This window comes from Leucopleurus acutus (assembly GCF_964270905.1).
Source record: "Leucopleurus acutus genome assembly, chromosome: 4".
In the NCBI taxonomy this organism is placed as follows: Eukaryota; Metazoa; Chordata; class Mammalia; order Artiodactyla; family Delphinidae; genus Leucopleurus; species Leucopleurus acutus.
Window position 1 is genome coordinate 36,166,114 of NC_139146.1, and position 27,638 is coordinate 36,193,751.

The following is a 27,638-nucleotide window of genomic DNA, read 5'->3' on the forward strand; positions in this document are numbered from 1 at the left end:
AAGATTTCACCCAAGCCTGCAAATATTATCATGTACCTTCCAAATAGAGGACAGTCTGCTTGGAGCTGGCATTTTACTCTTCAAATATATTCAGAAACGTGTGCCAAAATAGGAATATAGAAATGTTCATTAAAGCCTTGTTTGTAAAGCAAAAAAACAGAAACAATATACGTTTTCATAAACAAAGAATTGGTTAAATAAATTTTGTTTCAACCTCATGATTAAATAATATGCAAGATTTTAAAAGAATGTGATCGGTTTGTATGTAATAACATGGAATTAACACCACGATTTTATATTAAATGACAAAAACAAGCTGTAATACATTTTGTATAGTATAGTTTCATGTGTGTATGTGTGTGTGTGTGTATATACACATGTGAATTCTGATTACGGGTATGTAAGGTTGAAAATAATATTAGAGGTCAGAAGAGCTCAAGGGGAGTGGAAGAAGTACATTTATTTATCTAGCTTTCTTGTACTGACTACAGAGGGAATCGGAGAGTGAGTGAGAAGAATTCACAGAGCACCTGTGGTATTGTAGCTTATTACTGTGTGCCTTTTGAATAGAAGACAGTCTACTTGGAGCCGGCCTTTTACTCTTCAAATATATTCAGAAAAGTGTGCCGAAATAGATGCATAGAAATGTTCATTTTGTGGAACAGGAATTTAGGCAGGACTCGGCTGGGCAATTCTGCTCTGCAAAGCATCAGTGGGGATCCCTTGGTGGTAGTCAGCTGGATGCTGGGCTAGGCTGGAAGGTCCAAGGTGGCTTCACACATGTGCCTGCCACAGAGAGTAATAATGATGTATATTCATCGAATGTTGACCAGATGCCAGGCCTCGTCTAAGCACTTTACAGGAATCAATTCACAGAGTCCTTATCCAATCCTCACCGTTAGGTGGACACTAGTACTAACCCCACTTTACAGATGAGAAAGCTGAGGCAGAGAAAGACTGGAGTTGCGCGGGGTCACAGTTCTAGTGAGTGGCTGGGCTGGGGTTAGGGTGTCTGGCTAGGGAACCTACAGGTTTAACACCACACCAAAGAACGCTGGCCCCTCTGCATGGGGAATGGGGAAGGCTTCCTTCCTGAAGTACGAGGCAACAGCACTGGCCCTGGCAACTGCAGTCTGGCAGAGCTCATTCTCCAGTGCTCAGAGCATCCTTCCTCCTCTGACCTGGCCGAGGAGCTGATGGGAAAGGCCCCTGTTCCCACCGAGAGCTCCTGTGGGGAAAGAGGGGCATAAGAGCCAAGCTCTCTGAGCATGGCTCGCCTGTGGACGCACCGAGCTGTGTAATCCACGGCTCAACGTTTCCAAAAATCTCGGTTCTCTTTCAGCTTGATGCACTTCAGAAGAAGCACCAGGAAGCAAATTTGGCTGTGACTCCTCTGAAGGTAATACGTGTGTGAAATCAGTATGAAACGTCCCTTTCAAAAGAAAAAAGAGCTTAGTATTTTTCCCATTAGGAGGTAGTCCATTTCTATTGTGTAAAAACACTGGAAAGAAGAAGGAAAGAGGCAAGTGGCACCCCAAGTCCCTATTTGAATCTAGCATTTGCATGTATTTTCTTCCCGTATATTTTCCATGTGTCTGAGGTCCTACTATACCTGTACGTCTGTGTCTGGCTTTTTCCACTTGGCAGTATAACCCATATAGGGGCTGTCCTTGTCTTCACCAGCGTTTGAAGCTGCTGTTCATGCCGCAGTCTAAAGCAGGAGCCACCGCAGTTCGTAAAGCTGCCAGACCCTTTCGGGCGGTCAAATCCCTCTGTCCACTCTCCTTCCCTCTCTCCCTCCCTCCCTCTCTCTTTTGCATTATTGCACGTAAACACCATGATGCACATTTTTTATTAGAAAAGTTTTCCGCACATATCTAGACATTTCTTGAGGACAGATTCCCAGAAATGACATTACTGGCTCACAGGGTTTAACGTGCTCATTGAAAGTGTAGTTTGGTTGAGGTGACACATGTCACCTCAAATATGACTCTTGGATTTGGGCAGTGGACCTGGCGGGGCTGCTTTTTCTTTCCACTCTCTGGGCAGGGTGGGCTAGGAGGGGCTCCGGCTGGGAGTTAGAAGGACATGGTTGAGCCCCGGGACCCCACTGACTTGCCAAATCCCACTCACTCCGAAATAACAGTAATTCTGCTCGGCTGCTCTCACAGCTTCTTCAGACCCTCCATGGATGGTGTCCATGGAAAAATGGAGAACAAAGTGTAAAGCTCTTGAAAATGGGAGGCTTTCTTGCTCCTTCATTATTTTCATCATTTGCTATATACCATTTACTTAAATGAGGACCGTAACCCCTTGTACACGACAAAGCGCTTTACAAACTCAAGATGGAAAGGGAAACGGTATCAGCACCACGTCATTCACACGAGGCAAGACCTAAGCAGAAGAGGTCAGACTGGAGGGAGGAGCCATAGCGATCTGGGTTCAAGATCCAGCCCCTCCCCAGGGGCGGCGTTCACCGCTGGGGGCTCAGTTTTCTCATCTGCAGATGGGAACTGTGATTCGTAACCTGGCGCGGGAGGTTTTGTAAGGATTCTAACGACGATGGCCACTCTCTGTTGAATGCTTGCCATGTGCCAGGTACTCCAGACATATTTTCTCAATAGCACAGTTTCTCAACATGTCAGGAATGTGTCAGGAACACGAACGCTACTCTATGGATAGGGAAACTGAAGCTCAGAGAGATGCAGTGCCTTTCCCATAGTCACACAGAGCTACTCAGTGGCAGAACCGAGATTTAACCCAGTTCTGTCTGAGGCCAAAGGCTGCAACCTTCCCCTTGGCCTCGCTGTCTCTCCAAGAGCCCAGTGGAGTCATTGTCACCATCAACAATGGCCTCTTTCTTGGGAGAGCTGCACATGGTAGGTGTTCAGCTGTTGCTGGCTGAATGAAGAGGCCCCGATGTTTTAAGGACGTGATTCAGGGGGCCTGGGGCACCCCAGCGTCCAGGTCAGACCACCCTCCTGTGCTGCCTGCCTGCAGTACTGGGCACCCAGACATCACTGCCTAGAAACTGATGTGCAAAGGTCCATGACCCTCTGGGATGGGCTTAGAAGGGAGTTCTGGCAAGAAGGGGTCATCACCTCCTCCGATGGAGCAGGAGATGGCGAGAGTCTATCAGTTCCTCCAGACACGCACAAATGTGGGAGGTCATTTCATGGTGGGAGGGTCACGAACTCGCATCACTCATGTAACACATCTCTCCCATGGGCCATGCTGTGCCCAGCCATGGCGTAGGGATGGTGCCGGCGATCCAGGGGAGTGTCAGTCTTGACCTTGAGGATCCCCCAGGCTATGTGGGAGACAGACCCAGAGATACAAAGATTAACTGCTGGGACAGAAGGAAGTCAGGAGCCTGGGCACAGAGAGACCCAAGTCCTGAGCATGAGGGAAGCCTGCCTGGGGAGACGATGCCCAGTCTGGCCTCTGAATGGATCTGTGCAAGGCTTTTCTGGGCTTGGGACATGAGCTACAAAGGAGTGATGAGGAAGTTCTGGGGCACCAGGGTTGGGGAGTGGACCAGTGTGTCTGGAAAAAGAGGAGTGAGAAGGAGGGTGGTCGTGATCGGGCTGGAGAGGCACAGGGACAGGTCGGACCTTTTGTGCATGAGGGCCTGGCTGGGCTGGCCCCGTGTGCGTGCTTTGCCTGCGCCATCTCCTTTGGTCCTGGTGCCCTGATGATGCCCAGGGTACAGATGAGCAAGTCGAGGGCTAGAGAGGAGCTTGTCTTATAGCTGGCTGAAGCCCACACCGCCTACCCACCCAGAAGGCATCCAGACAGCAGTGAGGGGCCCCTGGGGTTGTGGGCAGCAGTGCAGCCCATTGTTTTCAAAGCTGCCTCTAGCTTCGGGGTGGAGGGAGGGATTGCAGGGAGGAGGCTGAGCTAAGGCAGGGCTGCGGGATGCAGAGCAGGGAGCCGATGCCCTGCCCCCCAGCTCAGTCATCCAGCCCCCCTGGGAGTCCTGCATGCATGGACCCACGTGACTGTGTCTTCCCTCCCACCCTTTCAGGCTAAGCTGGCTTCCCTGGTCCAGAAGTGTCGGGAGAGGAACCACCTGATCACACACCTGCTCCAGGAGCTGCACAGACACGGGGTGGAGAACCACCAGCTCTCCGAGACGGCAAGCAACATGGTGAATGACGCGGCGCTGGCTGAGTACGCGGCCACCTTCCTGGCTCCGGGGGTCCCACAGGTAGATTCCCACAGACAGCCCTGCCCTCTTCCTGTTGGGGCTGTGAGCTCAGCAACCTACCCTCCACCTGCCTGCCCTGCCCTGTGTCAATTCAGCATCAGACAAGCACCGTGGCGTTTATTTCACGTGTGTCTCAAGACCTTAGCACTTACTGCTTCCTCTGGCAGATTTTTTGTCTGTCCTGTAGCCCTCCCATCCATCCTTCAGGGCACAGTTCGGGTATGACCTTGCCCAGGAGTCTGCTCTAAATTCCACGGGCCACAGGATTAGCCACACGCCCCTCCGTCCTTCATTGTACGTGGATATGACTGACGTGGGACATTCGAGGGATTTGCCCCCTACTGTTAGGGGAGTTTTGTCAGCGTTTCTCTGTTGAAACCAGAGCTGCTTCATATCCATTTCTGTCTCCCTAGTGCCTGGCACAGAAAAGCTGCTCAGGTAATATTTGTTGAATGAATGAAGCAATGAAGTAAATGAATGAGCATCTCCTCTCCTAATGGTCTACAGAAGAGGGAGGAAACAGGCTCAGAGAGGTTGGAAGTCTCTCTTGAGGTCACACAGCTACGAGGTAGTGCAGATGGTGATGGATACCGGTTCTGACCCAGGTCTAGTAAACATGCTCCCGGGTCTCCGCCTGGCTCTCAACAGTGGTACCTGGGTGTCTGTGTGCATGCAGCACCCTCAGGTGCTCAGCTGAGTCTGCCCATGAGCATGCGTGCACATATGCACATGCACAAACACGCAAGCGTGCATACGTACTCAGGCGCACAGCCCCATTCCTGGGGACCAGCCAGCTGTGCCCCCACCAGACTAGCTCAGCTCCTGATGATGCGAGGGCGAAATGCAACTGCTGCTGTGCACGCAGCCAGCCCTGTTTTCCATCTGCCCTCAGGGGGGCCTGCTTTGGGCAGTGTAGCCCCAGGCCTGTGTCACCTTCCTCAGCCTTCCCAGCCCAGCCTCTGCAGGCCGACCCTCCCTGACCCTTCCTTCCCCCACAGCCTTCAGGGTTTTAGATGTCCTCTTGTGAAAATTGCCACACAGCGGACATGGACACCAGGAGGCCTGGGAGCCTGCTCAGGGCCATGGCGACTTGGTTCAGAGCCAGAATTTGAATCCAGAGCCCCAGACTCCCGGTCCAGTGCTCATCCCTTTGCCTGAGGGTTTCAAGCCTCTTCAGAGGCAGAATAAGGATGCGAGAGAGGTCAGCATCTTGTCAAGGGACCGGGCACAGTCCCTGTGTGCAGAGTTCCAGGGAAATGTTGGATGCGGCAGGTGTCACCTGGGAGGGAGGCTGGCTGTGTGCTGAGAAGGCATCATTGCAGTGAGGGCCCCACCCTCCAAGGGCTGCTCTCGATCTGGCAGCCTCTGAAATTAGACCCGATTTGTTCACTGGGATTAAACAGGCTGACTTACATTGACCAAATTCACAGAGACTGAGCTATAAACCTGAACACTAACTTAATAATTTCCCATGAGAGATCGAACTGTGTGCAGGATGAAATATTGGATGGATGAAAAAATAATCAGCATATTCTCTTCCTATAGTGGAGTTATCTAGAAAGTCAAGTTCATTCATTCATTTGTTCATTTGTAAGTCAATATATATTTATAGTCAGAAGGTTATTCAATGAGAACAGAGAGTGTTAATGGTGTCATCAGCCTGATGAGCTTGTTTCCTGAAGGATGTGCTCTGCATGCCTCCCCTGGGGCCAGGGTGTCTCCCCACCCAGACCTTTTGAAAGGCTATGGGCAATCATAAGCTTCTACTTCCTCCTTTTAAGGTGACTTTGAATCCTCCGTGACCCATTTTGCATTATTTTGCAGTTCAGCTCACCAAGAACACCCCCACTTTCATGATCTGGGGGGTGGCTCACTGATCCCTCCACAAACCACAAAAGCCTGGCTCTGCCATTTTATTCCACAAATATTTACTGAGCACCTGTTGCCACAAGTCAGGCATGGTGCTTGGGGTTGGGGAGAAATGGTGAACCAAACAGGCCAAAACGTGCATGCAGTCAAGGAGAGAAATAATCATAAGTTATAGCAAGTGTCAAGAAGGAAGGGCTTAGACAGAGACTGTGTGTGTGTCTTTGGAAAAGACCTTAATTGCTCTGAGCCTCCGTTTGCTCATCTGTAAAATGGGAATATTACGACCTACTTGGCAGAATGGACATGAAGACAGATGGAGATCATGAAGCACCTGGTGCAGGGATGTCCCACGAGTTAGGAACCTGGTCTTCGGGTGGGCAGTTGCCGAGGGGGCAGGTTCTGGCACCCAGGAGCCCTGGCTTCAAATCGTAGCTCTGCCGCTGTCTAGCTCTGTGGCCTTAGGAGGGGACACTGACACGTATCGCTTACTGTGGGGGCTTTATGTAACTGACTCAGGTAGTCCTTCCGCGGGAAAGGTGCTATTATTATCCCCCTTTCCAGACTGGAAAACTGAGGCTCAAAGGGGTTACAAGTCGTGCCCAAAGACACGTCTATAGCAGCTTTCTAGCTCACCTTTTTGTGTGTTAAATCGTTTGCCTGAGAGGAGCTGGGATTTGAACCTGGCCGTGGGATTCTGTGCACTGAAGCTGCGACCCCTATGCGAAGTGGGGTGTGTTGGGTGTCTTGCAGGGCTGTGGGGCATGTGGGCAGCAGCACGGGCTCTGGCACATACAGACGAGGCCTTCAGTGAATCTGTCCCTCTTGTTGCTGGAAGGCCAATCCTCAGTGCGCAGATAAAAGGCAGTGGGAAAAAAAACCCTGTGATGTGTTTGAGAAGCAAAGAGGGCTCCAGGCTGGCTGGAGTGAGGGATCCCAAGTGGAGGAGTTCCGAGAGGCTGGATGGGAGGTCACGGACACCTGACTGCCCGCAGGGGTGTTTGCATTTGGTTCTTCAGTGAATGGGGAGCTGCTGAAGGGGTGGAACAGGATCGATGTGCTTCGGGAAGAGGAACCCTGCAGGCCTGTGGGCTGGACTGAGCTGCCGAGTCCCAGGCAGGCCATGCACACGGCAGCCAGTTGGCTCCGGCCGGGAACACCCAAGGCCCAGGCAGCCGAGCAGAGCTCTGGGGGCACAGAGACCCTGGTGGCTGCGGTGGCAGCTCCTCCTGCTGGCAGCTGGGCAGGACGTGGGTTTTACGGGTGCTGATTCTCGTTTCAGAGAACACAGATGGAATTCCTGCTGGGGACATTGGGCTTAGGCTCAGCGCCCGGGAGGGCTGCCCGGCTGGCTGGGGTGGGGCGGACACTCACGGGCTTGCGGAGGGGATGTGCCAGAGCGGAGAAGCAGGGGAGCCCCAGAAGCACTTGGGCCCCGGGAAGCTCATGTGCACCGGCCCCTGCCCTTGGGAGGGAGCCCACACTAACCACAGACACCTGAGAGAGGACGGGGTGGGGGGAGCCCACCCGGACAGGCTGCCGTTCATTTATTCCCTGGAAGCGGTGATGACGGCTGGGACCCACAGAGCCTCCTCTGAGCCAGCACTTTCTGTGGTTCACTCACTTCATCCTCCCAACATCCCACTTTGCCAAGGAGGAGACTGAGGCCCAGGGTGGTCAGAGAGCTGGTCGAGGTCACACGCAGGGGTGGCGGGCTGGGGGTTCAGAGCTGGGGTCCGTCTGAGCTCCTACCCTTTCAGGAAGAGGGTGCTCACCCCACAGCGGTGGCTCAGGGTCGTTCACCGCCTCCCATTGGCTTCCTTTTCTTGCCCTGGTTGGGTGGGAGATAGAAATTGAGCCTCGGCCGGCTCAGCATCTGTGTCCTTTCTTCGGGGCTGCATCTAAGTGTCTTAGTCTGTTGGGACTAATTTAACAAAAATACCGCAGACTGGGCAGCTTAAACAGCAAACATTCATTTCTCACGGTTTTGGAGACTGAAAGCTGGGGATCAAGGTGCTGCACGGTGGTGGGGGCTCTCTTCCTGGGGAGCAGACGGCCACCTTCTCACTGTGTCCTCACATGGTGAACAGAGAGGCCGGCTCTCTCGCACCTTTTCTTATAAGGGCACCGATTCCATCCTGAGGACTCTGTCTTTATGACCTGATAACCTCCCCAAGACCCCACCTCCAAATACCCACTGAGGGACCAGGACAGGTGCACGGGTGGATGGGGGCTACCCGGCCCTCAGAGCTGCCATCTCCCTGAGCTAGTGTATTGTCCATCCCTTAGAATCTCGGCTGCCACTGTCCACAGGTTGGCCTTGCATCCGCCCTGGCGTCCTTCTTCTAGCTCTGCTGGTTCTCTTCAGCTCGGGCATTGGTCCTGAAGCAGGAGGATTCCATGAGGCTAGCTTGGCCAGCTCTCCTACTGTCTTCCATCTGGGACCATGGGATCTTGCCACCTCCCTGGCTTTAGCTGAGACGGGAGCACGAGGAGGGCGGGTTCCTTCCATTCTTGGACTCCTAAATGGAAACAGGGGGTTCTCAGTTCCACCCCATCCCCCAAACTGGCTTGACTGGGCAGGGCTCAGGGCACCTTCTCAGGGCCTCTTAAGTTCCTACCCCCCTCTCCAGTCCCAGGCCACCTATTTTTTCTGGATTTCACCAGGACCTAGGCTATTGACATTCCCAAGCCAAGAGTGAGACACCTTCTTTGTTGCTTGTGCTCAGGTGTCATCCCCTTCCTGGAGGCAGATGCCCGGGTGCCAGGGGGAAGTGGTTCAGGGGTGCCCTCCTGCCCATGCTTGCAGGGTCCAGCCTGGGGTCAGCTCAACAAATGGAAGGTCCATCAGAGACCTGGATGGGTTCGCCCTGCCTGACTCCCTGCAGTTCCTGGGACGTGAGGATTCTTGCCCTCTCTTCAGACACCAAGTTTCACCTGGCAGATAAAGACACCCCAGATCCTGAAGAACTGCCACTCTGTGACAGTCCTCTGTGCCAAGCCACTGGGTGCTCGTCCTTCACCTCCCGAAGCCGCCTGCTCTCTTAGGCCTTGGTAGCAAGGGGCGGGGGTTGCTGACTTCTCGTAAGGCTCTGTGAGGGTTGAACAAGATCCTACCTGAAATTCCCCTCACAGTGCTGTCACATAAAGACACTCACAGAGGATGTAGGGTCCCTTCAAGCAGAACCAAAGTATTGCTCCACTGGGGGAGGTCAGGGGATTGGTGTACTAACACCTGAGGGTCATGGAGACCCCAGCCTCGGAGAGATGCAAGTCACCTGGCAAGGAGGCTGCTAATTCCACTTCCTCCTGCCCTGCTTTTTCCTCTTTTTTCCATGTCCTGGAAACATCTTGCTCTCCTCTGGGCATTGGTCAACAAGATCTATATATGGGCCTTTGGAAATGGAATCTCATCTTGAAAGAAGCAGTGAGACTGAGAGTCCTAAACTCCCTTAATTCATTAAATCAACGACCCCGAGCCTGGGCCCCCAAGGATCCAGGCAATTATTTTCTCTTGATGTCCTACCTTTTATGAAGTTGAGAATATTCCCCCAAAAGTTTACCTGGGGAGAGAGGTGGGGGAGTGGAGTGTGTAGGATGAGTCTTTATCCGTCTGCTACTGTATGTGGAACATTTAGCAGATGTTCATTCTTATTTCACTCTGACAAAACCCTGCAAGTACCATATTAGTGGCTCCACTCTGCAGATGGAGAGGACAAGGCTCAGAGAGTTCAGCTGACTCGGCCAAGACCATGGAGCCCGTAAGCAGCAGAGCCAGGATTCAACCTGAGGCTGCCTGGCTCTAAGCCTCTCCAGGCCTATGGGATAAATGAGGAGCAGAGAGCAGGGGAAGGATCTATAGATCTCTGATCAGGCACTGAATGCAGTGGCTCCAGAAGCAGTTCAGTGCCTGTGAGGCTACTCTGTGGACACAAAAGTCAATGAAACCTCAGTATCACTTTGAAGAAGTCTGTGTCTAGTAAGACTAGCTCCAAACCCAAGTGTGAACAAAAGCATTCACTTGCAACACAGCAATGAGCAGAGAGAAGGAGACTTATCTGGGAATATAATCCCTGGAGAAGGAAGCACACAAAATAGGCCTTGAAGGATTAAAAAAAGAAGAGTTTTAGTAGCTGGAAGGATGGAGGGAAGGCCCTCTAGGCTGGGAGACCTGCGTGAGCAAAGGCACTGGGGTGTGAAGGGTCATGGTACTCAAAGACACACAGTTTTAGGGGATGTAAGTGAAGTGCTCTCAGAGCAGAGTTACCATTGCCGCTTCACCTCTTCCTGTGTGCATGTGGGGTCCAGGAGGACTAGTCCACCAGGGGGTGGTGCAGGGACTCAGGTCCAGCCCGACCTGGTTTCCTGGGTGACTCAGTCAGGAGTGCCCGGTGCAGCTCAGCAATCAGCTCTCACAAGGTGTCGAAGGGACTTCCACACAGAGAGAGTATTTCTCCTGGAGACTCTGCCATCCGGCTGCCCTCATTTTCTCCCTTTTAACAGCTTTTAAAATGCAGTCACCAGTTTCCCTTTGGAGATTCAATTTGAGTAAAGGAAGCGGAAGCTCTTCCTTGCACCTGTATCCCTGGGAGCAAATCCTGGACCCCTCTGAGGATTGTAGGCAGAAGGGAGGTCCTGCCTGTAGTTTTGCACACACAGGGAGGAGTGGATCTGGTCATAGAATGCGCTTTCTGCAGCGGTGAGGGGGCTGATTTTTCCAGTTGCAGTTGTCTGTAGAAGGCTTTTCCAGCTGTGTCATGAAGAATAACTGCTGAGATGTCTTTTCTTGCAGACGAGCCATCACCTGGACGTCGAGTCTGAGAAGACAACGGTTGTCAGAGGTCAGTGTGATTTTCAGTTAGGAATAGTCTGTAGGCTCAGACACAGTCCACACCGGCAGGACAATCTGACAGGTGGGCCAGGGTGGAGAAAAGCCCACGGTCAAGTGCAGATGACTAAAGGAAACCTGACCCCACTATCTTGCACTCTCTTCCCTACTGACTCTGCCTTTTCATTTCACTACTTAAGGAGAACGCATTAGAAAGATACTGCCACTGCCAAAGTGGGCAAATTCTGCAGCCCTGTAGTTTCAGTCCCGGAAATTTATCCTAAGTAAATAATTCTATATGTGGAAAAGCTCAATGGAGAGGCATATTCATGCCAGGGTATTTAGAACAGTGAAAAACTGTGGGGAAAAGCTCCAGGATTGTTAATTAACCCATATTCACTGAGTATGAAGTGCTAGTCACTAAAATGGTGCTGATAAGGACCATGTGATAGCATGGGAATTAGGATATCCTACTAAGTTCAAAAAGGATACAAAATGGAATGTATCGGATGACTACAATGATACAACTGTACGTGAACATCTGTGAATGATTGGCAACTTAGGCTAGAAGATAAACTAAAATACCAACAGTGGTTACTTAGATGGTAACATGGGTGGGGTTTTGTTGTTCTATTATTCTTATTGTTAACAAGAAAATTAAGATGCTATCTGGCCAAAGAGAATTTCCCTGGGTCTTGTTTTACAAGTGCAGTGTACTATCAGCACTGGGGGAGGGGGGTTCCTAAGGGTTTGTTTAGGGTTACTTTGTTTTCAGGTGCTCAATATAAAAGTGAAGAAAGTATGGATAGAGTTACCTTTAGGCAACTGAGCTGCTCTTGATAACTGTTCACTTAGCAATTCTTATTACTAGATGCTGTTCTTAAAGCTGTGTGATCTTGGATGAGTTAATTAACCTCTCTGAGCCCCAGACTCCTATCTTTAAAAGGAGGATAACATGATCTTTTATAGAAGTGTTAGTGCCTGACACACTGCAGGGCACCAACAAACAAGAAGAGGTACCTGGCTTCAGTTTTTAGCTGGTCAGGATGGGCCTGCCCTTCTGTACCTTTGTCTTCTATCCCTAAAGTCTGAGTTGGCATCTGTTTTCACAGTTGGAGGCGCATAAATTCTAGCTGGTCCTGCTTCTGCCACTAGTTTATGCAAGTGTCGTCCCTTCACTGGGCTCGGTTCCTCACCTTTAAAAGAAGGAAATATACTAGATTAATTTAGTTACTTATTCATTCAGCATATCTAGAAGGCTGCCAGGTGCCAGATCCCTGATAGGTGTTGTAGGGCTTACAAAAATGAGTCAGCTTGAAAGGTGGTGATCCTTGTGCTGAAGGAGCTTACAGCCTGGTAGTGGACAGTGAAGCAGGCAGGCAATTTTCTAGGATATCCCAAGACCGTGGCAGTACCATCAGAGGGCTGTGAATGTGGCACTCAGAGTTCAAATGCACCCAAGGGGGCCTCTGTTGTGGGGTGAAGGAATCTGGGAATGAAAGACAATGAAAAGGCTCAGAGACTTGTTGATTTTTTTTTAAGGTTATTTTATGACATATAGGGTGTTTCTTAATTTATTCATTTGTTTATTCATTTTTGGCTGCGTTGGGTCTTCGTTGCTGCGCGTGGGCTTTCTCTAGTTGCGGTGCGCAGGGGCTACTCTTTGTTGCGGTGCTCAGTCTTCTCATTGTCGTGGCTTCTCTTTGTGGCAGATCACGGGCTCTAGGCATGCAGGCTTCAGTAGTTGTGGCACGTGGGCTCAGTAGTTGTGGCTTGCAGGCTCTAGAGCACAGGCTCAGTAGTTGTGGTGCATGGGCTTAGTTGCCTGGGGCATGTGGGATCTTCCCGGACCAGGGCTTGAACCCGTGTCCCCTGCACTGGTAGGCGGATTCTTAATCACTGCGCCACCAGGGAAGTCTGACTTGTTGATTTTTAGAATAGACTTCTGAACTGAAGCTTGACTGAGAACATTCTCTTCTAGCTCAGAAATACCTCCTGAATCCTGAAATGGACAGTGTCCTCCAAAGACCTTTGCATTCAGAGTCCTGGCCTATTCCAGAGGCTGAGTGGCCAGCACAGACAGCTCAACTGGGTTCTTTGAAGGTGAGAGGATGTCAGTCACTTAATTTCTCAAATAAATGTTTTTATTGAAAGTATAACTCACATACAGAAAAGGGTACAACTTGGAAATGTACAGCTCAATGAATTGTCATGGAGTGGTATGTGCCCATAAAGCCATCACCAGGTCCAGAACTAGAAAGTGACCACAAAGCACCCCTCTGTTTTCCCCTTCTAGTCCCTTTTTATTATCTGTTTTTAAATTTTGTGTATTGGGTCATATCATGTGTTCTGTGTCTTGTTATTTTTCACTGAGTGCTAGACATCATGTGTGAAAATGTGAAGATGTAATTTAATAGTGTCTTCATCCAGACAGGACTTCCTTTGTTCTGCACATCAGAACTGATTCAGAGATAATTTTAGTACTTATGAGATCTGTTTTATTTCTTGCTCACTCTTACTCTTAGGGCATAGCCTTTCATGGTTCCAAGCAAAAACCTGTAATGTTTATCAGTGTCCTTCCCCAGCCACTTCCCACTCCATGAGGCTGTCAAAATCTCTGCTTAGCTTTCTATCTCTCAGCCATCACAATCACACACAGGCTTCACCTTCACTTGGAGGGAAATACAGCCTTCAGTCTGGGCCAACTACTCTTGGCTTCTGTCCTATCTTGAATTTTAGTCCCACAAATCCTCACAGCCTTTGTAGCTCTCAGATGGTTTCAAATAGATCTTTTGCTATATTTTGTCCAGCTTTCCTAGATGCTCTTGCTGGAGGTTTGGTCCAAAATGTCCTCATCAGTCAGAACCAGAGAAGCACTCTGTTTTCCCAGAGAAAACCTACTTTACTTATGATATTTGGAGTCTGACAGGCCTGAGTTCAAATCTCAGCTGTAATTCAGTGTGATGTTGGGTGGATTACTTACTTTGTCTGTGCTTAAATCTCCTCATCTGTAAAATGGGGATAATGCTGCCTACTGCTGATGTGAGGATAAAATCAGATAAGCAGAGTTGAATATGTCTCTGGAAAATAAGAGATGCTCAAAAAAGAAAAAAAAGCAGCCATTACTTAGGAGGAAACTGATCTTATTCTTGGCATTTTATTTCAACTTATTATTATTGTTTTTCTTCTTCCTTTTATTCCTGTGGCTTCTCTCTTGCCTTCATGCTCATATTAATTTTTTTAATCTAACAAATGGAGCTAATATTTACTTCTCGGGGTCTTTGGGACAATTCAATGAAATCATGCACATAACATAATTATTGTACTGCCTGCCACAGGCGGTGTTCAATAAAAGACAGCTGGTGTTATTGATTGACCTTAAACTTTTTTTTTCTAACTGGTGACTTTCATTTCAAATTACTTATCTGCAGGCTTATTATCTAGTAATGAGAACTTCTTTCCAGCTTTGATCTTTTTCTAGGAAAATTACATCTGACTTTTGATCTTTGACCTGCCTTATTACAAGCAGGTAGAAGGCATTTTAGGCAAAGGGAATGATACCTGCAAAGACAGAGGGGTGAATGCTCCTGAAGCATTGGGGGATTGGTAAGCAATTAAATGAGGCTGCAGCATAAAGGAGAGAGGAGTCTAGGAGATCATAATGATGATGTTGATAAGAACAATGAGAAAGAAAACCCCTGCTTCCATTTCTTGAATGGTTACTATGTGCAATGCATCAGCTTTTCCAGTACTCACTATAGGCCCACAAAATAGATCTAGACATTCACTCCACTTCACCTGTGAGAAAAGGTGAGGCACAGAGAGGGTAAGTAGCCAGCCCCAGGTCACACAGCTAAAGAGTTGGGGTTCCAACACAGGCAGTCTGGCTCTAGAGCTGATGCTCTGGTCATTATGTGTCCAGATTGTGCTGGGCCTTCACTGGGGAGATGAGAGTTGTCTCTCCTGCCCCCCCTTGAGGTTACAATCTGGAGTTCAATGTGAGAAAAAAACCCTCCAATGCCTGCACTCAGTGATACTGGCCAGAAACTGATAGCAAAGCTTTTGAGGAAATAGTTGGAGCATAAATTGAATGAATGGATGAACCCAAGAGCATCTTAATACTCTTATGGTTCCAAGTTTCTCAAGTGTTCCTCAACCTTCTTCAGAGTTCTCACCGCACTGTAGAATGCTGCTGGATAAAATCTCCTCCTTTATTGGACATAATTTCAAGGCCACAGGATAATTTTGTTTCTTTATAGCCAGAGGACAGAATAGTCCATGTAAATGTCTTTGTTCGAGTGCTTTACACAGTACCCGGTTCACAGGAGGCCTTGTTGGGTAGATTTGGATGAAGAGTGAGGCGGTGGGAGGAGGCTGTTGGGCTCTTTCTCTAGAAGCTCATGCAGCCACCTTGTCCTTAGCCCCAGCATTGCATTTTGCCCACAGCCCTGGTTCTGTTCAGCTGTAACAGGCATTGGGGAGCAGAGCTCTCTGCCCTAGGAAAAACAGATTGCAAGCCGTCTCTCTGGACCGGCTTTTGGTACGAGCTTCCCATGGTGAAAACGAACTCTAAACGACACCAGGGCATTAGTGACCTAGAAGGAAAATGAGGTCATTTCTGAAGGGAAGTAACCAGATTTGTCATATGTCACAATTATTTTATGGTTGAGCTTAGAGGGAAAAAAAAAACAAAAACAGGGGAGTAGGAGGTTGGATATTGCTTTCCTTTTAATGGAAAGGTCATCATCTCTTGTCGCCGTGAACAACAAAATTTACAGAGGACATGACTCTATGGAGAGACCGTCAGTGATCGCCTCTTGTCAGGCCTTTAGAGGACCTGGGCTTCGAGGCTTCCCCACCCCAATCCCCACTGCCTCATCTATAACTCAGTGCCGATGGCATGTGCCTCACTGACATGTAATAGCAGCTTGGCACAGAAAGTGCTCAATAAATGCCTGTTATTGTTGCCATCTCTTCCTTGGATAAACTGTGGGGCCAAAGGGGCTTTTATGGACGTGTAAAAGTAGAGACCATTTCGTTGTGCTCTCGCCTCCAGCTTCCCTGGCCCTCGGGGCCGACGCCCGACCCTGGAATGCGCCAGGCTTCCATCGCTGTGGAACCAGGGCTCCCTGTACAACGTCTGCAAGAAAAAGGTGGAATGTCCTGGCCTGGCCTCCAAGCTGAGCACCTCCTGCCATCCCCCGAGCTCCTGAGCCCCGCAAGGATCCTGGCTTTGCATCAAGAACTTCGACAAAGCATCTGCAGCACTTCCCAGGTCAATAAATCACCGTTGGAGTTATAAATGGAATAGGACCACTTACTCTCTGGGGCCATTTCCTAGACTCCGTAAATATTTGAAGCAGAACTTTCAGAGAACGTCTTCAGAAATTGGTGGCAATCAAAACCCTCATTCAGTGGCAAGTGGCTTTGCCTGTGGCTTGGGGATCTGTGTTGATTGTCAGAGCTCAAGAGAAATACTGGACTTGCAAATTCTTAGGAGTCCAGCTTTGCAAATATCTAGGCGGCAAAGGGAATATTTTCTGTTCCAAAACCTACCGAGTGACCGGCCCAGTGGCTCTCCACTGGGTATGATCCCCGCATCCCGCAGGGCAAAATTTGACAACGTCTGGAGAAATTATTTGTTGTCACAGCTGGGAAGCTGCCACTGGCATCTAGTGGGTAGAGGCCAGGGATGCTGCTAAACACCTACAGTGCACAGGACAACCTTCTAGAACAAAGAATTGTCCAGCCCAAATGTCAGCAGTGCCGGGGTTGGGAGACTCTGCCCTGATCTAATAGCTCCTAACATTGTCAGCTGCAGAGAACTGTTTTGTTATTTTCCTGCCTGGGGCCCTTCCCCATGTTTTAAAAGATTTTTGTCTACCAAAGGAGACAATTTAAGTAATTATCTCTTTCACATTTTAAAACCTTAAAACCAGTCAGAACTTTCTGATAAGTCCATTCATTCAACAGACATTTGTGGACATCTAATATACACCAGGCAATATGATATGAGGGAGAAAGAGGTGAGTCCATATTGGCCCCTGCCCCAGGGGCTCACAGGGCAGCAGAGGCACACACGTAAACAACTGACCGTGCAGTCATGGTTAAGTGTGCCGTGAGATGTGAGACAAAGGGCTTTGAAGCCAGTTCTGCCTGGCTTTGGGGAGTGGGAGGTCATTCCAGAAGGAATGGCTGATCAGAGCCCATAGACCCAACGAGGTAAGGTGTTCAGTACATGGGTGAGGTGGGAAAGGAGGGAACAGCGAGGGCAAAGGCTCTGAGGATGAAACTGAACTTCGGCGTGCCACCAGAGGGGGGATGTGCAGAGTAGCCCTTTGCCAAGCCAGGTGCAAAGAGTCACTGCCTCATCCCTACCCAGCACCACTTACTTCCTCCGGGAACAGGACCTTGCCCTGACCCAGGTGTGGGACCCAGAGGTAGAAGAAGAGTCAAGGGGGCTTGGGCCACAGGTGCCCAGATCCTGTGCCCGGGCTCACCGATCAGAGACATCATCTCTCTCCTTAGGAGGGGCTGGTGAGGGGCTTGTCACATAAGGACAAGGAAGGACCAGGACAAGAAACCGAGGGCTCCCGGGGCAGTAGGCAAAGCATATTGATTTTATTTTAATGTATTTTAGCTTTGTATGTGGAAATGAAAAGCGCCAAGAGTTCCCACACACCCTCACCCAGCTTCCCCTGACGTTAACACCTTACGTACCTAACCATAGCCCAAGGACAGAAATGAATGCATTTATTTTGAGGAAAACTGGGGGGTGGGGGGCATGAAGGCATAAGAAAAGCACATCCATGAGCGAGCATCGGCTCATCAAGCCGCCACCATCTTCATTAGCCCACGGGACTGTCATGGGTCATCACGTCCGTCCACAGTTCCCTGGATTAGGTTACCAATGGATCCACCCATTCATTTGTTCATTAAGCATTTAATTTAACTGCCATGTGAGCTCCGGAACCTCGGGTAGGTGCTGGGAAGCAAGAATACAGAAGATGCCCATCTCCATCCTCCAGAACCTGTGAGCCCTGTGGCCCCATCACACACCAAGGAGTCCCCAGGTTGGAAACCACTGCAGTCATCACTTTCACGGTTTGAATCAGCACCGCCACCCCATAACTGCCAATTGTGCGGCGTCCTGCAGAGCTGATCTGTACGCCGGTTTGCGCTCACCTCTTCTGCCCTCTCCTCCCTTTTTCCTGGGACAATGCCATCAGCTTTGAGCACCGGGAGTACGCTGAAGACAGGCTGTGAACCGGCTGATGTCGGGGTGAGCGGCCAGCTAAGCCACAGGGCTGAGCCTGCCGGAGGCAGTCAAGGCCATTTCTGGTCCCCAGATTCTCCCACCAGGTTCAGACATCCGTGTTCTGTCCCTTGAATTCTCCCTCCCTCCTCTGCTCACATGCTGGGCTTCAGCAGAAAGGCCACCGGGGAAAATCCATTAAAGAAGCCGCGGCAATCTTTGCAGCGTGGCCCGATGATTCCGTAATAAATCACGTTCTGAAGCCAGGAGCCACTTATTATTAACCTGAGCCGTGAATCCGCCTGGGGCTGCACTTTGGATTTCCTCAAGCTGGGTCACTGCTTTGTGCTGTGATTCCTCCTGGTGACACGTTTGCGATGGCGGATGGTAGACTATGGCATTTTCCTTGCCTCGACCGAAGACTCCCATCCTTGGAAGGGGCCCTGTGTTCCCCTGCTGCCCCCTTGGTGGGCCTGATGGGGCCAGGGCCCAGCCTGGTCAGATGCTCCCAGGCGAGGGACAGGACCTGCTCGGGCGACCGAGTGGGGACAGGCAGGAACCCAGCCCGCAGGAGCTGGCTCGGGCCGCCCCTCCCACCACGAGTGACCCAAGGCCTCTGGAGATCAGCCAGATGGACCAGCCCAGCTGCCTCTGCAGAAAACAATTTGTCACACGGGGCTGTCAGCAAGCAGCAGTGGACGCCTTCTTGGGGGCGCCTGGCCAAGCTACGCAGAGAAGGAGCCCTGAACGCAGTGAGGTAAATGCACACCCCGCCCCCGCTGCTGCGAACCACCTGGGCTTTTAGGCAAATCGGATGAGAGGGTTGGCTTAACCCCTGGCCAAGCGGTTCAGGTGCTCAGTGCAGCCTCTCCCTGCACCTGATTCACTGCCATTCACTGCCATGCCCTTCTGGGAGGCATTTTGCTCCTACAGCAAAGCGGTCTGTTCAGCAAAAATTTCCCTGAGAACCTGCCGGGGCAGATGAGGCACTGGGGGGCTGGATCTCAGGGGTCTCACACCAGGTCCCCATCCTCCAGGCTCCTGCGGGGACGGATGTGCAGATAGCTGGAGACCGAGTGGCATAAGCAGGGTGCAGCAGGGAGAATGCAGGGTCCAGGGGCACAAAGCAGTGGCTGACCAGCGAGGGAGGCGTCAGGGAGGGGTCATTGGTGACTGAGGTGGGCCCCGCAGATGAGCAGGGCTCAGCCAGGGAGAGAGTCCTTGCGGGCGGGGGCAAACACACAGGCACAGGCTTGGGGTGGTGTTGGGGGTAGGAAACCAGAGGTGGATGGATACACATGTGCTTCTATAATCCCCCGGTGGAAGGTGCTGCCTTTTTGTGCAATCCCACCGTGACTTTCCTCTTTGATTTTACATGTGTCTTCAGTATAGGGAAGACATTTTCATGCTTCAAGATTCAGAAGGCACAGAAATCTATATGGCGCAAGCCTCCTTCCCAGCCCTGTTCCCGGTTCCCCTCCCCAGAGGCAAACATGACCCCAGTTCCTTATGACTCCTTCCAGAGGTACCCTGTGTATTCTAAGCAGTCACACACCCACACACACACACACCCGTTTTACCTCGATGCCTGTGCTCTGGTTTTTTCAGTTCATTTACCTCGGTGATCATTCCCCATCAGAACATAAATTTTGTTCGTTCCGTTTTTAAACACTTGCACTGTTTTCCATTGTGTGGGTTTTACTAGTTCCCTTTCAACGGACATTCGCATTGTTTCTGATCTTTTGCTGTTAAAACCGGTGCTGTCATGAAGATGCTTGTACCACCATCCCTTCACTCACGTGTGAATTCATCTGAGGGCAGATTCCTAGAAGAGGAATTTCTGGGTCAGAGCAGAGAAGCCTTTGTCACTTTGAGAGCCCTGTCCACACCCACTCCCCGCCCCACTTTGAGACTGTACAGTTTGCGCTCCCCCTCACGATGCTTGGGGGTCCCCGCCATCATGCACCCTAGGATGTGCTGATTCAATTCAACATTTACTTTATGAGCCTCCTACTCCCCTGTTTTTGTTTTTTTTTTCCCTCTAAGCTCAACCATAGAATAATTGTGACATTTACTTTTGCACCAGCGTGGTTTGAAGCGGTGAACTAGACAGATGGGGCCCTGCCCTCAGGAGGAGGGGATACATCAGACTGGGGAGACGGCTCAGTGAGCAGGACCCCAGCGAGGGACCGTCCGTGTTTCCATCCTGCAGGCACCGACCGCCTGGACAGGAGGGTGATGCGTGGGCATGAGTGACCTCAGTGCAGGGAAGCTGGGATCTGGCCACCAGGAACGGACAGCTGATAAGGCTCTGAGGAATTTGGAGGCCAAGGGGGAGGAGAGAAGGTCGCGTCTGGGCTGAGCCATGATGGGCGATATTGTCCTGAGAGCAGAAGTGGTGGCCTGGGTGGAGGCCAGTCAGGAAGGGACCTAGGGCTTCTGAGCTACACTTATGCCAGACACTGTGCTCAGTGGTGGACACTCCAGCCCGGGTTTCCCCCAGACGTAGAAGCCTGGCTAGGGCAGAGGAAGCCGGAGGAGGGCTGGCAGGGGCCGGGGCAGAGGAGGCATGGGCGGACGGTCCCACGTGGCAGTTGGTACCCGGGCCGGCTCTCCCGAGCCGGTGGATGGGGTGTGGACCCTGAACACAGAGTCCTGCCTTCACATCCCAGCCCCACCATGCTCCCCACCTGCGGGCCTTGAGCCAAGGCCCCTGCAGGCTTGGTTTCCTCCTGAGAAAATGGAAATAACAGCATCATAACCTCGTCTTACCTCACTGGCATCTCACAGGAGATGCCCCATGACCAGCACCTCGCCCATGGCCCTCCCAGCCCAGGTGCGCATCCCTCCTTCTTTCCCTCTAATGCTGGGAGGCAGGTGGCCCAGGAGCTGAGCACACATGCCCTGCCTGGGTTTGGGCTCTGGCTCCTCTCCTCACCTCTCCTCTCTGTGCCTCAGTTTTTTAATCTGTACAATGGGGGTGCCTACAGCCTAGGGTGGTTTGTGAGGGGTGAGTGAGTAAAAGCACTAAAAAGAGGCCCTGGGATGTGATGAGAGCTGTGGGACTGCTGCCATTGTTTCCTCTTGACGATGTGATGTCACAAAGCAGAATGAGAAGATGAAGAATCGGTGAAGTCCAGGGTGTAAGGAGAGGGCGCGGATCGCTGGTGGTACAGATGGAGACAGAGCTTAGGACTGAAAAGCCTCGCTGAGGAGAGGCAGGTGTAAAGAGATTGGGGGAAGTGATGGTGCTGTGTCGGGTCTGTGGGTGATGATGCAGCCAAGCTCATCCAGGGCTGTAAGGAGCCGGCCGAGAGCTTTTCAACACTTAACAGTCACAGGAGCTCAATCCCTGTGCGGCTTTGCGCTGACCCTCCCCACCTGGCTCAAACTGCTGCAGTTCCCTCCAGGGTCTTTGGTCCTCTTCCTTGGTCTGCCTCTTCCTGGAAAGCCTTCCCACGGATTCAGGAGTGTCCAGGCCTTCAGGAGGTGGTCTGGGCTGGTGTCTCCCATTTCCTAAAAGCCCCTGTTTAACATCCATGAGGATGCTCGTTTCCACTGCTTGGGCCAGGCCTTCTCACTTCATTTGACCCTTGTTAAAATGAACAAACCTAACACAGGTGGTAGAGTATACGCTGTGCAGCTGCTCTAACATCCAGCTCTGCCACCATCAGCTGTGTGGCCTTGAGCAAGCTGCTTACCCTCTCTGTGCCTCAGTTTCCTCCCCTGGAAAAATGATGCAAATAACAGACCCACCTCCCAAAGTGTATCTATCTCAGAAGGGTTAAGGAGAGGCTAAATGCCTGCCTCTTGGCCATCTGCAGTGTTGATGTTATCTTCAAGTGCAACTTGCCACCATGCCTTCAAGTAGAAAGCCCGCATCCCCTGCCATCCAGAAAAAGCGTTTTCAAAAACACAGAAGTTACTGTTAGGCCTGGAAAATGATTTCCTCAGCTACTTCCTCCTCCCTTTGAGTTCAAGTCTACAGGATGCAGCCCAGCCCCAGGCACTGGCCTTCAGCCCCTCAGGGATCTGACCGACAAACCCCTCCAGCTTCATCCCCCCCACCCCTACTCTAGCCACAGGGTGACCAAGCACGGCCACGGGGCCCGGCCTCTTCTGTCCCGTCTGCCTGGCCTGTCGACCTTGAGAGCAGTTACAGGGTGCAACAAAGCAGGCTCTGGCCTCAAATTCTGCCCGCCATTTCCTTTCCGTATGACACTGGACCCCCTCTGGGCCTCGGTGTTCTCATCTGTAAAATGGGGACACGACCTCATATCTTAGGAAGACAATTCAGTGAGGCATGGAGCACGGAGCCTGGCTCACCGTGCAAGCTATTATTATTGTTGTTGCTGCTGTTACATTCGCCACCTGCTAAAGTCAGGGCTCAGCATGTCTTCCCATTTCCGGAGTTGTATAAAATATAGTGCCCCCACTGGCCAAATAACAGCCGTCGTCGCCCCAGGCATTGGGCATGCATGGCTTTATCACAGTGTGTCTCTGAAATTCCTCGCTGACTAGCCTGTGAGGGATGGGGGTTTATCCCATTTTACAGCTGAGAAAACTGAGGCTCACAGATGCCCAGACTGATAGAGCCAGGATTTGAGCCCCAGTCTCTCTGGCTCTGACTCTGAAATCAATTTTTCCTCCATTGGAGCTCAGATCCCAGTACCTGACACACGGGTCCTCACACCTGTACCCGTGTAATCCACCCCCCAGGCATGCTATATATGTCCCTACCTACTTCCAAGAAGGAGTTAAAGAGACTTAAAATAAAAGACATGGATACAATAAAAAGAATCTGTATTACAGAGAGTGAAAGCTTAGGGTCAGATAATAACTGATGGTAGGAGAGAATAATTATACCCGGCACTAAGGCTATGGGCAGCTATGACAGTTGAATGGAAAAATGAGGTCTGAGCTTCCTGGTAGTCAAGGCAAAAAGGGGAATAACATGGGTTTGACGGCATTGAATTGCCAATAAAAGGAAGCAGCTCTGGAGATCTTTTCCTCCAGCTCTGAGCTCTGAGGGGAATCATCCTGCAGGTTTCTATACAGTGAATGGGGGATAAATGGTGACTTGTGTCCCTGGTAGCCCAGCTCCCCAACCTTGGAAGTGGGAAGGAACATCTGATAGAAGCTGCTTCCTGCCTCTGCCTGTGCCAGGGGTCCACACCTGCCTTCACGGGGTTCTCACAGCTCCTTGGGCTCAGCATCATCACTTGTCCTTTACAGACGAGGACGCATAGAGAGGCCTCGACTCCCACGTAAGTTTCCTTGGTTTGTGGGGGACAGGAATCTCAGAACCAGCGCAGGCCTGCCGTGCTCCTAAGCTCTTTCCCCTCTGCTGCACTGCCCAGCTCAGGGAGGCCCTGCCGCTTGGATTATTGCCCAGAGCTAATCCCCCCCCAATTACTCCTCCCAAGCCCTTCCCCTTCCCCTTCCTGCTCTCCCCTCATATACCCCTCCCCCATCCCTCTGCATGCCTCCCCAACGCACATCAATTCTCCCCTTTGCTAAAATCTCAGCCAAATGCTCCCTACGGCCCCCAAGCCTTCCAGGGCTCAGCTCCAAGACTAGCAGCTCTGTCTGCTGGCAGCTGAGAGTAATTTAGCAACGGGAAGCAGGTGTGAGGCTGGAGGGGGCGGGGCTGGGTCTCACTGCCTCCAGCTGCTGTCGCTTCCGCCATCCCCATCTCCATCCCTGGGACTGGGACACCCTGGTGTTTGCCTCACACCAGACCAGACCCCAGAGTCAATATCCTCTACCACACACACAAGGGGAAGACTGCAGACAGAAGCTGATGGGTTAAGTCCTAGTGGCCTCAATGGACAACTCCCTATTGTTCCTGACGGTTTATTCATGAGACACAGGTCAACACTGAGGGCCTGCTGTGCCCTGGTGTTATCCTGGGTGCGATCAGCAGAGCAGGATCTGAGCACACCTGCTGAGGGTGTGCATGGGGTAGTCGGGTCCGTGGTCAGGCAGCAGGAGGCGAACAGACAACCTCCTCGCTCCTCCAGGGCTGCCGGTCTGGTTGTTCACATTGGGTACTGAACAAAGTATATGGTCCAGAGGCAAAAGGGGGTTAAATCCCCCAGCTCTGTCCTTGCCGGGAGACCGTGCCTGGCTGGAGGAGGTGGTGCCTTTTACAAGTTCACCCAGAGACCTGTGGGCTGCAGCCATCTGGAGTGGGCATCTTTCTGTGATTCCGCACAAACGCTCCAGACTAGCTTCAGCACCTTATTTTTGCTGACTCAGACCCAGAAGTGCCAAGTCAGCAGGCTGAGGTCAGCAGGTCTTAGAGGAGTCAGGGAGCCCCCAAGGCCTTCCCAGCGCGGCCCTCCTGTTTGCCAAGGGCTGGACAAATAAGCAACTAAGCCCGTGCGCAATAACTACTGAGCCTGCGCTCTAGAGCCCGCAAGCCACAGCTACGGAACCTGTGTGCCACAACTACTGAAGCCCGCGTGCCTAGAGCCCGTGCTCCGCAACAAGGGAAGCCACCACAATGAGAAGCCCGCGCACCGCAACGAAGAGTAGCCCCCGCTCGCCGCAACTAGAGAAAGCCCGCGTGCAGCAGCAAAGACCCAATGCAGCCAAAATTAAAATAAATAAATAAGTTTTAAAAAATTTTAAAAAGAATATTCATGTGCTCTCCGTGGAGTAAGGGCCCAAGGGCCTGGTGGCGCATAGCACGGTCACCCTTCACGGTCAGAGCACCCAGCTGAAGGGTCCGCTCAGTTTTCCGGCTCCTCTGACATCTCCTTCCTCCCCACTCTGCCTCCTGGAAACACCTGGCTTTCCTTCTGACTTCTCCAAACACATCTAAACCAAGACATCCAGAAAAGAGTGATCAAATCAAGTCCATCCTCAAAGGGGCCAGGCAGTACTTTTTCCTTCAGCCCCTGATTACGCAGGAAGTTTGGAATATTTTCCCCAAAGTTCCCTTAAGGAAGGGAAGTGGAGTGCAAACAGATGGCTTCCTGAAGTCCCAGGCCTGGGACCTGCTTCCCACTGGCAGCCAGGGGCTGGGAGGTGGTCTCCTGGCTGAGCAGCCCCGGGGGCAGTGACCCCAGCACCCAGCTGCTTTCTGTACAGATTTCAGTCCTCCTGTATTTAGTCCTGCTCTGCCTTTCCACACTCAGAGGTGTCCCGGGCCCGTTGCCAGCCTTTTCAGTATTCTGAGGTGTGATTTTGCTGCTTCCTGCAGGAATTCAGTAGAGCAAAGAAAGCTGCAAAGTGAGCTTAACTTCTATGCTCTCTTTCTTCTCTTCTTCCTCCTCCTTCTCTTGCCCTGTGTGTGTGTGTGTGTGTGTGTGTGTGTGTCCGTCCGCAGGTCAGCAAATCCTCAGCTCTACCGTTAGAATATATCCAAGATCTGACCACTTCTTATGGCCCCCAACACTTTTTTTTTTCAGCCCCATCCCCAGTGCCTAGAACTGTGCCTGGTTTCCACTAGGGGCTCAATAAATGTTTGTTGAATGAATGCACAGGTTAGTTGCTCAATTTTCTTTTAATGGTGCTCCAAGCTCCCATTTTACTATATCTGGTTGTCTCTAGTACAGATCCTGCTTGATGAGAAAATATTACTATCCTTTTCATTTTTGCTTTCGGGGACAGGAAGGAAGTGATTCAGCAGAAGGGAGAGCTGAATTCTAACCCAGCTCCCCTCCCCACCCCATTCCTCCTGCACCAAGAGTTTTGCCATCAGCTGCTGAAGGAGCCAGGGGCCCAGGCATTGCTAGGGGTCTGGGATGCAAGGAAGGTGGGTCAGAGAGTGGAGACGTCACAGGCAGGGATTGAGAAGGAGGTGGAGGTTGGGAGGGTAGGAAGGAAGGGAGATTTCAGACTCACTCCTCATCCTTGGAATTTTTCCCTTGGAAGGACTGGTATTTATTATGCACTGTCTGTCTTACTCCATTTGATACAGATGCTTTATCTGTGCCATTATTATTAGGACCATGAATTTTTCTTTTACTTTTTATTGGAGTATGGTTGCTTTACAATGTTGTGTTAGCCTCCGCTGCAACAAAATGAATCCTCCATACACATACAGCTATCCCCTCCCTTTTGGACTTCCCTCCCATTTAGGTCACCACTGTGCATTAGGTAGAGTTCTCTGTGCTATACAGTATGCTCAGTTGTCTGTTTTATACATAGTATCAATAGTGTATATGTGTCAGTCCCAGTCTCCCAGTTCCTCCCACCCCACCCCTTTCCCCCTTGGTATCCGTACATTTGTTCTCTACATATGTGTCTCTATTTCTGCTTTGCAAATAAGATCATCTATACCATTTTTCTAGATTCCACATAAATGCGTTATTATACGATATTTGCTTTTCTCTTTCTGAGTTACTTCACTCTGTATGACACTCGCTAGGTCCATCCACGTCTCTACAGATGACCCAATTTCATTCCTTTTTATGGCTGAGTAATATTCCATTGTATATATGTACCACATCTTCTTTATCCATTCCTCTGTTGATGGACATTTAAGTGGCTTCCATGTCCTGGCTATTGTAAATATTAGGACCATAAATGTCACCTTATAGATAAGGTGACATCTTTTCTCAGCTTTATATTTGTATTTCTTGTATCATGAAGAGTTTCTCCAAGTGTTGGTTGGCAGGGTAGTGGACAGCAACTTGGAATGGCACAGACTGGAATACCAGTACCGGATCTGTCACTAGCTAGCGATGGGACCTACAGAGACATATTCTCTTTGAGTCTCAGTTTCTCATTCCACAGTTTCCCTTGCTTCATAACCATAACCCTCCTCCCTCCATCAGAACAATCATTCCAATGCATTCAGTACAGGTGGCTTTACTGTCCTGTTATTAGGAAAGTCATCTTGTTTAACTATTTCATACTATGTGATGAATGACTGATAGTTTCTAGGGACATTTGTATTTTGTGAAGAAGATACTCACTAGCACAGGGGAAATTTCAGTTGGTAGATCTGGGGGCAGAGAGATAAAATGAACTGATGCCTTAGAGTGCCCTTGCTTTATAGATGAGGGTATCAAGGCTCAGAGAAGAGGAGAGTGGCTCCCTTTGTCACACAGGAAGTCAGAGATAGAGCTGAGCATGGGGCCTGGGACTTCTGATTCCCACACTGTCTGGTACTCTTTCTATGCATTGAATGCAGGGGAAAGTTTTCCATGGGGTATGGGCCTGTGTCATGTAAACTATATGTCTGCATTGATACAACATGGAGAGAACATATCATAATTCCTCCTCCAACAATGATCCCTTAGCATGTGCAGTCTTATTTTTTTTTTTGTCAGCCATGTTAATTTGAGTCTTATTCAACCCAAACAACAAGTCACTCCTCTTGGGAATAATGAGAAAATGAGTGATCAGGGGTTTTCAAAAAGAGGGAGTCTGAGGGACCAGCAGCAGGAATAAGGGGATGGAAATGATATCATTCGTTACATGGAAGCTTCTGGAGGCCAGAGACAGCCCCCCTTCCTGCCCCT

At 50.6% G+C, this 27,638-nt stretch overlaps 1 protein-coding gene across 1 annotated transcript in view; it reads left to right on the plus strand.

The window, feature by feature from the left end:
- Positions 1-16,117, plus strand: part of LOC309960714 (uncharacterized protein C4orf50) — a gene marked incomplete at both ends in the record, with an annotated part of 49,436 nt that extends 33,319 nt beyond the window's left edge. The window contains 6 exons of the mRNA XM_082837662.1: positions 1,343-1,399; positions 4,028-4,210; positions 10,869-10,917; positions 12,886-13,007; positions 14,434-14,510; positions 15,961-16,117. Coding sequence (XP_082693788.1) covers positions 1,343-1,399; positions 4,028-4,210; positions 10,869-10,917; positions 12,886-13,007; positions 14,434-14,510; positions 15,961-16,117 — 645 coding nt within the window. The remainder of the gene's footprint in view (positions 1-1,342; positions 1,400-4,027; positions 4,211-10,868; positions 10,918-12,885; positions 13,008-14,433; positions 14,511-15,960) is intronic.
- Between the last annotated feature and the right edge of the window lie 11,521 nt (positions 16,118-27,638).